The sequence below is a fragment of the Sinohyriopsis cumingii genome, chromosome 16 (assembly GCF_028554795.1).
Source record: "Sinohyriopsis cumingii isolate HCF-2022 chromosome 16, ASM2855479v2, whole genome shotgun sequence".
In the NCBI taxonomy this organism is placed as follows: domain Eukaryota; kingdom Metazoa; phylum Mollusca; class Bivalvia; order Unionida; family Unionidae; genus Sinohyriopsis; species Sinohyriopsis cumingii.
Genome location: NC_142976.1, coordinates 78442701 through 78459407, shown reverse-complemented (window position 1 = coordinate 78459407; position 16707 = coordinate 78442701). Strand labels below are relative to the sequence as shown.

Sequence of the window (16707 nt, the reverse complement as noted above, 5' to 3'; positions counted from 1 at the left end):
CACAATGGTCCGTATCTGTGAAACCAAGCTCTTTATATGATGAAGTATTTGTTTCACTTGGTTGCCTTGCTATCTTTGATCACAGTTATCAATGAGTCAGTTAATTTAAGGTAGTTTAAATATGTTACATACATTAGCATTTATTAAAGTGTTCGATTGATTAACTGAAGTGAGTTCACCTGACATACGACTGGGGCCACTAGATTTTAAGTATATAGTATTTGCATGCCTTTTAACTTTTCTTTTATTCTACCTCCTTTATTTGATTCAAAAGGCATAATTAACGTGACAATACAAAGGAGGCCCACTTTTAATTCAGTGAAACAATACAACAAATACTTCCGCAAGTCAATTATCAAAACAAAGTTGGCACTTAATTAGGTTAATAGAGAAATGCTTCAAAACATAGCTGTTACAGTAGAGTGACACATTTTACGTTTAAATACACAGTACATTTATGATGATTACACTTAAGAGGAACAAAAAGAATTAAAACACAAATTTCACTTAATAAAAATTATTTAATTGTCATTTAAGTATTAATGTACTGCCTACACTAGGTGTAAGTGACATTTTCATTGATCAAAATTATCTTGTTTGGAAAGACAATGTAACCAATTATGACTTCCTATTAAAAGTTGATAATTTCAAAATGTTAAGTAAAATTTCCAGGTCCTATCTACCAGTTTTGACCATAAAACGAGCAATACATGAACGTTTCAGCTACCAATTTTGATTGCAATTTTCTTCAAATCTAAGAAATAGGGATACACTTTTGGGGGTATTTTCTTATTTTAAAATATGGGATCCATGCCTGACCCTGCATTATAAGTGGGTTCATGAGTTATCAGGGCATGAGTTATCAAGTAAGTGGTGTATCTATATCATAATATTCATATATGAAACAAATGTAATAACACCTTATTACACAAAGGCAAGAAATAATGACATAGGCATCCAATTTTATTTCCGAGTTTGAGAGTTATTTAACTACAGTGTATAAGATAAGATTTCTTTATTTCAGACAGCTTAGTCCATACACGTAAACTAAAAATATAAATTAAAAAAAAAGTATTTTAATTGTAAATGATCACATATCTTATGTACAAATATACAGACACATCTACAGCAATGGACTTTGTCCAGCATTGTTAAGAATGAAATTATGTAAGTAACTGAATGAGAAATTTATTCCATCTAACTACAATTTGAGAATTTAAATAATTGTCACAGTTCCACAGAGATTTCAAGATACAATTCTTACTATTAGATACTAGACATTCCTCTCATCCTTAGCAACATACTTTTTCTCATTACTTCTTAAGAACTGAATATATTATAGTTTACAAACATGTTAGAGGCACTCTTCCATCTTAATAGAAAAAGAAGCCTATTTTTATAACCAATAACTAGCTTTCTTTTCATATATTCACTAAATACACTCCTATATGATCTAGTTGATTACTTATACAAATTTTGGTATTATCACATCATAATTTTCATATGTGTAACAAATGTAATAACAACTCATGACATCACAATCACACAAAAATATCATGCTAATGAAAGACATGACTGCCACAGGCACAAAGATTATAAATGTGCTAATATCATGACATCACGATGACATAAAATATCATGCTAAGGAAAGACATGACTGCCACAGGCATAAAGATCATAAATGACATATCATCATGCTAAGGAAAGACATGACTGCCACAGGCACAAAGATTATAAATGTGCTAATATCATGACATCATGATGACATAAAATATCATGCTAAGGAAAGACATGACTGACACAGGCATAAGGATCATAAATGACATTAAAGCCTCATGCTAAGGAAAGATATGGCTGATGCAGGCATAAAGATCATAAATGACATTATATCATCATGCTAAGGAGAGACATGACTGATGCAGGCATAAAGATCATAAATGACATTATAGCCTCATGCTAAGGAAAGATATGGCTGATGCAGGCATAACAACCATAAATGACATTATAGCATCATGCTAAGGAAAGACATGACTGACACAGGCATGAGGATCATAAATGACATTATATCATCATGCTAAGGAGAGACATGACTGATGCAGGCATAAAGATCATAAATGACTATGACTGACACATGCATAAAGATCATAAATGACTATGACTGACACAGGCATAAAGATCATAAATGACATTATAGCATCATGCTAAGGAAAGACATGACTGACTCAGGCATAAGGATCATAAATGACATTATAGCCTCATGCTAAGGAAAGATATGGCTGATGCAGGCATAAAGATCATAAATGACATTATAGCATCATGCTAAGGAAAGACATGACTGACACAGGCATAAAGATCATAAATGACATTATAACCTCATGCTAAGGAAAGATATGGCTGATGCAGGCATAACAACCATAAATGACATTATAGCATCATGCTAAGGAAAGACATGACTGACAAAGGAATAAAGATCATAAATGACTATGACTGACACAGGCATAAAGATCATAAATGACATTATAGCATCATGCTAAGGAAAGACATGACTGATGCAGGCATAAAGATCATAAATGACATTATAGCCTCATGCTAAAGAAAGATATGGCTGATGCAGTCATAAAGATCATAAATGACATTATAGCATCATGCTAAGGAAAGACATGACTGACACAGGCATAAAGATCATAAATGACATTATAGCATCATGCTAAGGAAAGACATGACTGACACAGGCATAAGGATCATAAATGACATTATATCATCATGCTAAGGAAAGATATGGCTGATGCAGGCATAACAACCATAAATGACATTATAGCATCATGCTAAGGAAAGACATGACTGACAAAGGAATAAAGATCATAAATGACTATGACTGACACAGGCATAAAGATCATAAATGACATTATAGCATCATGCTAAGGAAAGACATGACTGACACAGGCATAAAGATCATAAATGACATTATAGCATCATGCTAAGGAAAGACATGACTGACACAGGCATAAAGATCATAAATGACATTATAACCTCATGCTAAGGAAAGATATGGCTGATGCAGGCATAACAACCATAAATGACATTATAGCATCATGCTAAGGAAAGACATGACTGACAAAGGAATAAAGATCATAAATGACTATGACTGACACAGGCATAAAGATCATAAATGACATTATAGCATCATGCTAAGGAAAGACATGACTGACACAGGCATAAGGATCATAAATGACATTATATCATCATGCTAAGGAGAGACATGACTGATGCAGGCATAAAGATCATAAATGACATTATAGCCTCATGCTAAAGAAAGATATGGCTGATGCAGTCATAAAGATCATAAATGACATTATATCATCATGCTAACGAGAGACATGACTGATGCAGGCATAAAGATCATAAATGACTATGACTAACACAGGCATAAAGATCATAAATGACATTATAGCATCATGCTAAGGAAAGACATTACTGACAAAGGCATAAAGATCATAAATGACTATGACTGACACAGACATAAAGATCACAAATGACATTATAGCATCATGCTAAGGAAAGACATGACTGACACAGGCATAAGAATCATAAATGACATTATATCATCATGCTAAGGAGAGACATGACTGATGCAGGCATAAAGATCATAAATGACTATGACTGACACAGGCATAAAGATCATAAATGACATTATAGCCTCCTGCTAAGGAAAGACATGACTGACACAGGCATAAGGATCATAAATGACATTATATCATCATGCTAAGGAGAGACATGACTGATGCAGGCATAAAGATCATAAATGACATTATAGCCTCATGCTAAAGAAAGATATGGCTGATGCAGTCATAAAGATCATAAATGACATAATATCATCATGCTAAGGAGAGACATGACTGATGCAGGCATGAAGATCATAAATGACTATGACTAACACAGGCATAAAGATCATAAATGACATTATAGCATCATGCTAAGGAAAGACATGACTGACAAAGGCATAAAGATCATAAATGACTATGACTGACACAGACATAAAGATCACAAATGACATTATAGCATCATGCTAAGGAAAGACATGACTGACACAGGCATAAGAATCATAAATGACATTATATCATCATGCTAAGGAGAGACATGACTGATGCAGGCATAAAGATCATAAACGACTATGACTGACACAGGCATAAAGATCATAAATGACATTATAGCATCATGCTAAGGAAAGACATGACTGACACAGGCATAAAAATCATAAATGACTATGACTGACACAGGCATAAAGATCATAAATGACATTATAGCATCATGCTAAGGAAAGATATGACTGACACAGGCAAAAGGATCATAAATGACATTATAGCCTCATGCTAAGGAAAGATATGGCTGAAGCAGGCATAAAGATCATAAATGACAATGACTGACACAGACATAAAGATCATAAATGACATTATAGCATCATGCTAAGGAAAGATATGACTGACACAGGCAAAAGGATCATAAATGACATTATAGCCTCATGCTAAAGAAAGATATGACTGACACAGGCATAAAGATCATAAATGACATTATAGCATCATGCTAAGGAAAGACATGACTGACACAGGCACAAGGATCATAAATGACATATCATCATGCTAAGGAGAGACATGACTGATGCAGGCATAAAGATCATAAATGACATTATAGCCTCATGCTAAGGAAAGACATGACTGACACAGGCATGAGGATCATAAATGACATTATATCATCATGCTAAGGAGAGACATGACTGATGCAGGCATAAAGATCATAAATGACATTATAGCATCATGCTAAGGAAAGACATGACTTGACAAAGGCATAAAGATAAATGACTATGACTGACACAGACATAAAGATCATAAATGACATTATAGCATCATGCTAAGGAAAGACATGACTGACACAGGCATAAAGATCATAAATGACATTACATCATCATGCTAAGGAAAGATATGGCTGATGCAGGCATAAAGATCATAAATGACTATGACTGACACAGGCATAAAGATCATAAATGACATTATAGCATCATGCTAAGGAAAGACATGACTGCCACAGGCATAAAAATCATAAATGACTATGACTGACACAGGCATAAAGATCAAAAATGACATTATAGCATCATGGTAAGGAAAGATATGACTGACACAAGCATAAAGATCATAAATGACATTATAGCCTCATGCTAAAGAAAGATATGACTGACACAGGCATAAGGATCATAAATGACATTATAGCCTCATGCTAAGGAAAGATATGGCTGACACAGGCATGAGGATCATAAATGACATTATATCATCATGCTAAGGAGAGACATGACTGATGCAGGCATAAAGATCATAAATGACATTATAGCCTCATGCTAAGGAAAGACATGACTGACACAGGCATGAGGATCATAAATGACATTATATCATCATGCTAAGGAGAGACATGACTGATGCAGGCATAAAGATCATAAATGACGTTATAGCATCATGCTAAGGAAAGACATGACTGACAAAGGCATAAAGATCATAAATGACTATGACTGACACAGACATAAAGATCACAAATGACATTATAGCATCATGCTAAGGAAAGACATGACTGACACAGGCATAAAGATCATAAATGACATATCATCATGCTAAGGAAAGATATGGCTGATGCAGGCATAAAGATCATAAATGACTATGACTGACACAGGCATAAAGATCATAAATGACATTATAGCATCATGCTAAGGAAAGACATGACTGACAAAGGAATAAAGATCATAAATGACTATGATTGACACAGGCATAAAAATCATAATTGACATTATAGTCTCATGCTAAGGAGAGACATGACTGACACAGGCATAAAGATCATAAATGACATTATAGCCTCATGCTAAGGAATGATATGGTTGATGCAGGCATAAAGATCATAAATGACTGACTGACACAGGCATAAAAATCATAATTGACATTATAGCCTCATGCTAAGGAGAGACATGACTGACACAGGCATAAAGATCATAAATGACATTATAGCATCATGCTAAGGAAAGATATGGCTGACACAGGCATAAAGATCATAAATGACTATGACTGACACAGGCATAAAGATCATAAATGACTATGACTGACACAGGCATAAAGATCATAAATGACATTATAGCATCATGCTAAGGAAAGATATGACTGACACAGGCATAAAGATCATAAATGACATTATAGCATCATGCTAAGGAAATATATGACTGACACAGGCATAAAGATCATAAATGACTATGACTGACACAGGCATAATAAAGATCATAAATGACATCATAATATCATGTTAATGAAAAACATAACTGATACAGTCATTAAGATTATAAACATGCTGATATCATGACATCACAATGACACCACAAGATCATGCAAAGGAAAGACACAACAGACACAGGCATAAAGATTATAAATGAGCTGATAACATGTTCTAAAAGTATTACAAAAAATTTTCAAAGAATTCCCCATGAGTGCATTGATAAAGGTAATTAAATAACTTGCTTCCTTCACTTAAAACAAATGTGAAAATGAAGCCTAATATGAAGTCTACACCTAATTAAATATGGCACTCTTCCATAATGGAAACAACAAAGTAGCACATTTTATCACAAATAACTAACTAATATTTATATATATATATATATATATATATAAACATTTAAATAAAACCTTTATTTTAAAAAGTTTCTTGTTATATGAAAGTAAAAAACAATAAAAATGCACTGAATGGAGCACATTTCACTCATGTACAAAAATTAAATACATGGTCTCCTTGCACAAAGATTGTTACAGTACCTATTTAAAATGGCCTAAAAGAGTCTTCCATAAGCATGTCGCTTAAGAAAAAAACCCTGGAATTACAGGGAATATTTAGTAACAAATTCAAGCATAATTTTTTCTTCTTCTGAAAATCTGTGGCCACTTAATTTTGCTTTCTAAAAAAGGTCCTTGCAAGGCTTTTCAATTAATCTACATATTGTCAATATTGTACAATTTCCATGCAACACCATCTGACCTGGTGTATGGCGAGATATTATCTTATTTTTTTTTTGTAATATCATAACTTTAATTGTATTTATTTGATTCTATTACATTTACAAGTATAGGTATATAAATAGAGGAAAAAGAAAAACAAATGGATTCATACAAATTTTCATTCACAACCAACTTTTACTAAATTATAAGATTATCACAGAATACTAACAATACAAATTTATGGGCAATGTATGGTAAACTGTCTTTAAGTTTTAAAATCTTTTTAATTTTAATTTTATTACATATCAAAATAATGTAGTTTTGTTTACTAGGAACTATATTTTTTCAGAAAATAGTTTGACCTTGACTCTTCAGTTGTAAACACCTAAAGCTGACCTAGTACCCAACCTTGATTTCAGAAATCACTGAGACAAGTATACAACTTTTTATTTTTTTATCCTATTCTTAAGAGTAAAACGATTGGTTTTTGTCAAGGTCATACTGCGATGTGTTTTTAGATGTAAATACTTCTTGAAGATTCTGGAAAGTTGACCCTCATCCGGGAATCTGTTATGCATTTCCAGCTTCTGTATAATCTTTGTTTATAGAGATATCTCTCAGTTGGGCATCTAAACACTGGGACATAAAAGGTGTTTCTTTTATTGTGTCATTTTGGGACTTACATTTTAATGTTTATTCAAATTATTTGGATTCAAAAGATTCATTTTTTTGCTGGAGATATAAGATGTAAGAGTGCTTATACAGAATTCTTGGACAAAGACATTTCATTAAATTTATTGGGGAAATTCAAACACCGGATTATTGTTTGTAAATAACACAGAATTGTAGACAAAACAGCACAATAATAGCTATAGTAAACGACATCGCCTTCCATCTTGATTCTTTGTTGGCACTCAAATTTGAATTCAATAAAACATTTCATTATTAGGACTTGTAAAATTTAATTTGTGGATTATTCTTGGATTATATTTGGATTTGATTCTTAAAACCGTAAGTTCATAGTTTTTCATTTTTATAGTATTTTTCCAAGCATATAAATATTTGTTAATTTTTCAAAGCTTGTTGTTTTCACTCTTTCTTGTGTTACTGTTTATTCAAGCCTAAACAGGTAACATAAGACTTATTAAAATTCTCATTTAAAAAATAACTTTTTGAGAAATTATAATATTTGGAGTACACATTCTGATCCCCACAAAAATATAATATCCCAGTCTCCTCAGTACATGGACAGTACCTTCAAGTTTTTAAAAGACCTGTATAAATTCCACTGCAACAACTTGCCTCCTGTCAGTTATTACTATTTTTGTCTGAGGATAAAATTGTCAATTTAATTTTAAACTATTCTTCTAGACCTTAACAATTAAAGTTTTTATTAATTTTCTTGCAGTGGATAAAGTATTTTTAGTGATCTCAGTGGTGTAGTGGAACAATCTTTTGAACTTAAAAGCCTTGATGAAAGACTCTAAAGAAATGACAAAATTATCAAAACGGCTCCATAGGATTTTGGAAAATATGAATGTGAAACAAACATTATCAGTCTTTCGTTACGTCAACTTAAGTTATAATAGCAATGTCATTTAACTTATTCGGACAAGTGGTTTCTATGGACAAGATATTTTATATGCAAAATGTTCAAAATTATCTAGTACACTTTTAAAGAAGTCAAAAGTAGCCATAGTGATAGGGGTGTTCATGTTGGATTATTCAATTTTTAAAATTTTTTATATTCTGACAGTTTGTCCAAGCAATCACAACTCACGAAACAAATGTATCAGTTGGTGTGCATTTTCTTCCACTACTCTTAGCTAAATATCTATCCTCAGGTAAGAGTCATTACAGAGAAAAGTATGGAAAACACACACTATCACTATTCCCTAAACATTAGCTGAGGAAGTATTACAAAAAATTTAACAAATTTGCACAGGCTGAAGATTATCAACTTCTTTTATCAAATACAAAACGAAAACTGCTATGTTGAGGAGTGAACAATTTTAGTACAACATACTTATCAGAACAACATTGGTTTTCTGCATCTGCAACATAGAGCCTGTGCAGTCAATTTACAGCAGGTCTTAAATCAATAATGATTTCATGAAGTTTTGTATAATTTTCATTAACTTTATTCTTTTTTTACAGGATTGTTATTGTATTTATTAACATCATATAAGTATTTTTCTTTTCATATTTGCCTCAAGTTGCAACCATATCATATTATATCTAATCTCTCCCTATGCTTATACTGATAACATATTGCAATGATCACATCATTTTGAGCTGCACAGTAAGTGATGAATTTTCAAAAGTTGACATGCTTAATAGATATTAAACAACAATAATGAAAACATGAATACACGACCAACTAATAAGCACACGTAATCTTTGGGTATGCTTATGAGTGTGAATGGTGGGTGGATGTGAATGTACGTGTACACCAGTTTGCACTTGCTATAAACTCAATCTTAGACAATGAAATCTGAACTGTACAAACTGATGTAAAACTTACCTGCAAAGAATGTTGATTGCTTCAGGAAATTCCTCCTCATCCTCAAATTTTTCCCAACATCCCTCAGTATTTAAAACCTCAATTATGTCTTCTGACTTTGTCCTCTCCAAAAATGCCCTGAAAGCTGCCACAGCCACACTGCATAAAACAATGATCAGGCAAGATATAAACATTATGATAAAATATCTATAGCATTTACAAAGTACAGGTAACCCCTTTTAGAATACAAAATGACACTGTGATATACAAGGGATTAATTTACTAAGTACAGGTGGCCCCATCTAGAATACAAAAAAACACTGTGATATACGAGGGATTGATTTACTAAGTACAGGTGACCCCTTTTAGAATACAAAATGACACTGTGATATACGAGGGATTAATTTACTAAGTACAGGTGGCCCCATCTAGAATACAAAAAAACACTGTGATATATGAGGGATTGATTTACTAAGTACAGGTAACCCCTTTTAGAATACAAAAAGACACTGTGATATACAAGGGATTAATTTACTAAGTACAGGTGGCCCCTTCTAGAATACAAAATGACACTGTGATATACAAGGGATTAATTTACTAAGTACAGGTGGCCCCATCTAGAATACAAAATGACACTGTGATATACAAGGGATTAATTTACTAAGTACAGGTGGCCCCTTCTAGAATACAAAATGACAATGTGATATACAAAGGATTGATTTACTAAGTACAGGTAACCCTTTTTAGAATACAAAATGACACTGTGATATACAAGGTATTAATTTACTAAGTACAGGTGACCCCTTTTAGAATACAAAATGACACTGTGATATATGAGGGATTAATTTACTAAATACAGGTGACCCCTTTTAGAATACAAAATGACACTGTGATATACAAGGGATTAATTTACTAAGTACAGGTGGCCCCTTCTAGAATACAAAAAGACACTGTGATATACGAGGGATTGATTTACTAAGTACAGGTAACCCCTTTTAAAATACAAAATGACAATGTGATATACGATGGCTTAATTTACTAAGTACAGGTAACCCCTTTTAGAATACAAAATGACACTGTCATATACAAGGGATTAATTTACTAAATACAGGTGACCCCTTTTAGAATACAAAATGACACTGTGATATATGAGGGATTAATTTACTAAGTACAGGGAACCCCTTTTAAAATACAAAATGACACTGTGATATATGAGGGATTAATTTACTAAGTACAGGTAACCCCTTTTAGAATACAAAATGACACAGTGATATATGACAGATTAATTTACTAAGTACAGGTGACCCCTTTTAGCTGATAAAATGACACTATAATGGATTAATTTACTTAGAACAGGTGAACCCTTGTAAAACACAAAAGAACACTGTGATATATGAGGAATTAATTTTAAAGCACAATTATTCTAAAAGATAAAACAGCATGATTATGAATGGGGGCACGTGCATAACAGATATATAGATACACATCAGCTAATAACCAGATTTGTATTGCATTTTAAGAACAATGCTCAGTGAAAAGGACATTTCAAGGAAAAAGTTAATGTATTTTTAAACAGCACATATTAATTCAATAACAAAAATTAATTTTGTTTATTAACAATCCAAAGCAAGACAGATGGCAAACAAGACACATGGTCAAAGAAAAGAACCACTCCTAGTCTAAAGTAACAGCTGATCTAGACATCAAAAAAAAACGATCATTACTAAAATTTTGACAAAATGTATTGCTGCTTGTATGTGCATTTATGGTCACAGATTTTGTGAAGTCATGATTCATCCTTGAACTCTAGACTGGTCTCATGTCACAAGTAAAATATACGCCAAAATGGATCAGATAGTTTGAGATGACAATTGATCATATGTTCATTATGATGGTACAAGAACTGACCCAAAAATGTTTATATCGCCATTTCAAGGTAAGCAAGGATTATTCAGCATTATTTATGATATGTTTGGCACATTTTTTGTCCGATGGAACTGAGCAATGCTTGCTAAAGCCTCAATGCTAAATTTGCTTCCTGTCAATTTATATACACAGATCGAGATTAAGAAAACTGCAAGCTCGATGAGAATTAATCACTGATATACAAGAACATTATTAACAATCTGTATCCTAAAGATTTGCCAAACTTTACTGAATTATTGCACCTGTTCATCAGTATAGCTAATGTTTGTTGCAGTTGTTGGAAACAAGAATATCTTTAAAAGCAAAACTGTTTACCTTCAAATGACCATGTTATATGCAAACAGGATTCATGATTATTAATCATTTTACTGCCATTTTATTTACTCAAGAAGTTTTCTTAAAGATTTACTACTAATACATTGCAGTGATCTAATGACTGGAATTAAATTGGGTAATTGGAAGTGTCCCACCAAATTTTTTGAAACTGGAGACTGACTGTCCTGTGTCACTGCCATGTTATACGCAATCATGAAACTTAAAGATTTGTCTGAAATATAAAACTTGTAACTGTCTTAGAGTACAACATACAATGTTTCTTTTAAAGTATCTGCTATGACACAACATTGATTTGAGACAAACCTCCACAGCTTTTTGACTTTAGAGTCAATGTTACTCTAAGAGATCTTTAATTATAATACAGTCAATCAGCTTCTTTCTTACCCAATAATTAAAGTCATTCACAAACTTAGGTGAAGGTTCATGATCAAGAACTGCCCTTTTTGTTCAAAAAACATTTTTCTCTTTCATCCAGTGTCCTTAACACTCAACTTTTGACCCCAAAATCTTCTTCTTTACCCTGTGTGCAAGCCATCCAGAAAGTATGGTCCTGGTCTATGATTTAGAACTCATTGTGTGGAAACCAATTTTCTTCATTTAGTCATGACCCTGACCTTTGACCCCAAATCAACAAATATCTTCCTTACCCCATGTGCAATCCAACTAAAGTTTGGTCCAGCTTTGTGATGTAGAACTAATGTTGTTGTGAAGAAATTTGATATTCAAGAATAGTTTTTAAAAAAGATATTGCAAACTACTAATTTTGAAGTGATAATCAAAGATTCTATCCAATATACTGTTTTTTCATAGTTTATCATTCAGCATTTATTTCATTTAGCCCTGGAGGTTTTTGTCATTTTTGCCTGAAATGCGAGTAGGAAGCACATTCTGGGGGCTATTTCTGAATACATCCTAATACATTGACTTTCAACAAATTTTCCATTAGCCTAATGCCTAGTTGTATTAGAAACATCATTTTCCATTGGTTATTTTGCTCGTGCATGAGCAGAAGGGTAAAAGTTGGGAGCTCTTTTTTTATAATATTTTTATTATTTTGCTTAATAAACCCATCCTTTTCGTATGGAGACCACTCTTTATTCCAAATGCCCACCTTATCCAAGTTTTTGCAAAGGTTCACCTGTATGTGTGCAGTTCAGACCGGTCTGTCTTAGATCTGAGGCCAAAAGGTCTAAAATCAGAACAAAAAATCAGATTCCGACCATGAGCAAATTTTAGGTGAAAAAAACAAATGGGTCCAAAAAATTAGGTTTTTCCCTCTGTATTTTGTAGTGCAACAAGAACGTTCAGATTATTTGGTATCATTGTAGAGCTATATCTGCTTTTTGGTGTATCTTAAATGACCTTGATGCTGCAGAGCTCAGAAGTAGGGTACAGCCTCATCATGCCTACAGGCGCAATTGGGGTTGAATGAGTTAACCAAGTTTTTTGAAATTTTTTAGAAATTGTCAAAGAATGGCTATTTTTGTAATTTATGTGCAATACGGATGCACAAATGATGAAATAGATAAGTAATATTCAGATTTGGTGATGTCACCAAAATTCACCCATTAACTCGTTCAGCCCAGGAGGTTTTTGTCATTTTCGCCCGAAATGTGAGTAGGAAACACATTTTGGGGGCTATTTCTGAATACATCATAATACATCAACTTTCTACAGATTTTTCATTAGCCTAATGCCTAGTTGTATTAGGTTTTTCCCTCTGTATTTTGTAGTGCAACTAGAACGTTCAGATTATTTGGTGTCATTGTAGAGGTATATCTGTCTGCTTTTTTGTAATACCACCCAATTTGGTGTATCTTAAATGACCATGATGCTACAGAGCTTGGAAGTAGGGTACAGCCTCATCACACCTACAGGCGGAATTGGGGCAGAAGGAGTTACTGCTTGTGCTAAGTAGCATTTGTCTTTCATTTTTCATTCATTCCACATTTGTCTTTCATTTTTCATTCATTCCACATTTGTCTTTCATTTTTCATTCATTCCACATTTGTCTTTCATTTTTCATTCATTCCACATTTGCTCTGCATTCATTTAGTGTTTTTTTTCCATCCATTTTCTGTTCACTTACCATTCTGTTTATATTTCAAAGTCGTATAAAATGTTTCAGGATTCTTTTGCAGTCCCTAAGATCCTCAATATGTTTTTCTGATTTTTCCAGAAGATTTGCTAACCAAAGTTATTCCCATTTAATAGAAAGCAGCACTAAAGCATATACAGAAAATAACTTGTTTATCGAGGACAGCCTCTTTTTAGCTATGTAGGATGACAATCCAAACAGGTGTCAGTTCCAAAAAGGTCGTATACACTAACAATTCCAGTCATTTCATTTAATTGCAAATATTTCCAGAAAATAGAACATAAATTACACTGATTTAATGTTTTTTTCTAAGATATAAGATGGTCTTGATGCATCTGAACTAGATTTCATAAAAACTAAAGAAAAGTGAAGGCAACAAAACTGAAATGATGCCCTGAGAAGAGGCTATAATTCTATCAAAAATGGAGTTGGAATAACAAAATTTTAAACATGCTGATAAAAGGAAATGTACCAACCAAATGGCATTAAAAGAATAGGATCTATACCAATTGCAAGAATTAAATGTGCACAGACAGACAGACAGACAAACAAACAGAAAAGGTGACTACAATCAGACTATACATTTCAACACAGGCTCAAATTAAAGTTACTATCATGACTGCAAGCGTCATGACAATTGTAAACAAACATAATCTTATATTATGGAGTATAACAAATTTGTGTAATGTTCTCATGATTAAATGCATAAATTACACTTGTTAATGATCATGACAAATTCATGTATCTGTTTTTATTCAATAATGCTGCACCTGTTATTTGAAATAAGTGCAAGAAAATAACGAAATACATAGCACAGATCTACCTGGAAGGTTTTACAGCCTTGTCACTACTTGGTAGTGGAGGTTTCTTCTTTCCTTTGTTTTTTTCATCTTTTTCTTTCTGCTAAATAGATATATGTAAGGTCAGTGATGGTCTCATTGCAAAAATGTTTATAAAGTATAATGTCCCAAGTTGTCCTAAGATTACAAACCTGACTGACATTAGCCTAGTAGTATGAGTACATGCCAAGTAATACTATATATACTCGCATATATGTCAAACAGTTTTACTAAAAAATGTATAATGCAGAGATGGGGTTGCCTTATAAGTGAGTGTGATTTGGATTTTTAATGTAGCTTTAACAATTTTTCAGTCATATCACTATGATGTCTGCAGTGTAACAGTTTATAGTGATGTCTAGCACTGAGGCATCATGCTGCAGACATGTAGCATGATGTCCCACCCAGTCACATTATCCTGACACAAGGCAAGCCAGTCCTAACACCAACCCCTTAATGCTGAGCGCATAGTGAGGCAGCTGTTAGTATCATTTTTATAAGTCTTTGGTATGACTCGGCTGGGGATTGAACCCATGACCTCCTGCATCCCAGGCGGATGCTCTAACCACTAGGCCACCGAAGCGATCTCTAATAAGTGAAATATTTAAAAAATGAAAATCTGACCTTAATTCCTTAGCTTGTAAAAGAAACTTTCTTTTCTCAATTCACAATGTCTTGATAGAGGTGCTAATTAGCTAAATATGACCTTAATTCTTTGACATGTAAAAGCAACATTGCTTTGTTTTTCCCAGTGGACAATCCTTTGTTTGTGCCATCAATCTGATAGTTGTTCACTGCCGTGTTGAGTCCCTTTGATCATACCATGCAAATGACACCTATCCAGTTGCAGCAATCCTTTGATAATATTTAAAAGACCATTAGATCAAAGTGTCTCTTACAGACCCCAAGCTCAACCTCTACATAAATAATGGTCAAAATTTAGGAATAGTTCTGTCATTAGATAACATACATTATAAATTGCTCAACTTAGGTGTTTTCACCAATATGAGGAAAAGAAAATGTAATGTACATAATGGAGCATTTAAGTTCTAGTTGATAATGTAAGACATCAGAAGAAATCTGAATAATGGAAATCCCTTATGCAGGTTGGGAGTTTGGTTTCAACAAGTGGGTTCAAGAGCAGTGTGTTTTGGGCACATTTGATGCAGTCTGTGAAACAGAAGTTGCAACGACATCAAACATACCAAGCTGTGATCCCTTACAGAACCACAACAGTACTGCAACCATGGCATATTTCCTAAATAAACCAACCAAAGGAAATATGCATAAACAGTGGCACAATTAGACTGTAGACTGGGGCAAAGAATTTACAGACGGAAGGAAATGTGAGGTGTCCAGGGCTTGAGTTTGTATCTCAGTGGGTAAGTAATGCATGGGAAGACATTCCAAATGAGATGCTTGTCAAATCATTTAATAAATCTCAGTGGGTATGTAATGCATGAGAAGACATTCCAAATGAGATGGTTGTCAAATCATTTAATAAATGTGGTATTTCAAGTGAAATGGATGGGATAGATGATGACTAACTCTTCATTGATTTCATTCACGATAATCAGACAAGGAATCCGAGTTGGACAATGTTCACCACAACTGGATGACAGTGTAGGAATTCAGAATTTTATCTTGTAACTTCAATGAAGAAGATGCTTGGACTTTGAACCAGATGATATCAGAGTGTAAATCACAAAAATGTTGACTTTACTTTGTTTATTATAATATTTTTAGAATTAACATATCATGTGATATTGTGAATTGCATCAGTATGAATTACCATTTTCATACTATGTATGTCTTATAATTCAATGCATTGATTTATTGTATAAACGGATTATAAATGTTAAGCATTATGGACATCATAAAGATGAACAAAATGTAATTTGTCAATTCATTTTTGTTATAGTCAACTCAATAATATAAATGTATTTATTCTACATTGGCTTTGTCTTTATTTGTCCTATCTCCATGTCT

General features: G+C 33.1%; 1 protein-coding gene across 7 annotated transcripts in view; it reads right to left on the bottom strand.

Annotated features, from left to right (window-relative positions):
- The window catches only part of LOC149780857 (maestro heat-like repeat-containing protein family member 1), a 172993-nt gene that overhangs the window by 37848 nt on the left and 118438 nt on the right, over positions 1-16707 (bottom strand). For 4 of the 7 annotated variants that reach the window (XM_089937944.1, XM_089937947.1, XM_089937946.1 and 1 more), the window contains 2 exons: positions 14703-14782; positions 9541-9678 (listed from right to left, as the gene is read on the bottom strand). In XM_089937944.1, the coding sequence (XP_089794070.1) occupies positions 9541-9678; positions 14703-14782 (218 nt within the window). The remainder of the gene's footprint in view (positions 1-9540; positions 9679-14702; positions 14783-16707) is intronic. The other 3 variants (XM_089937945.1, XM_089937948.1, XM_089937951.1) reach the window with 1 other exon arrangement.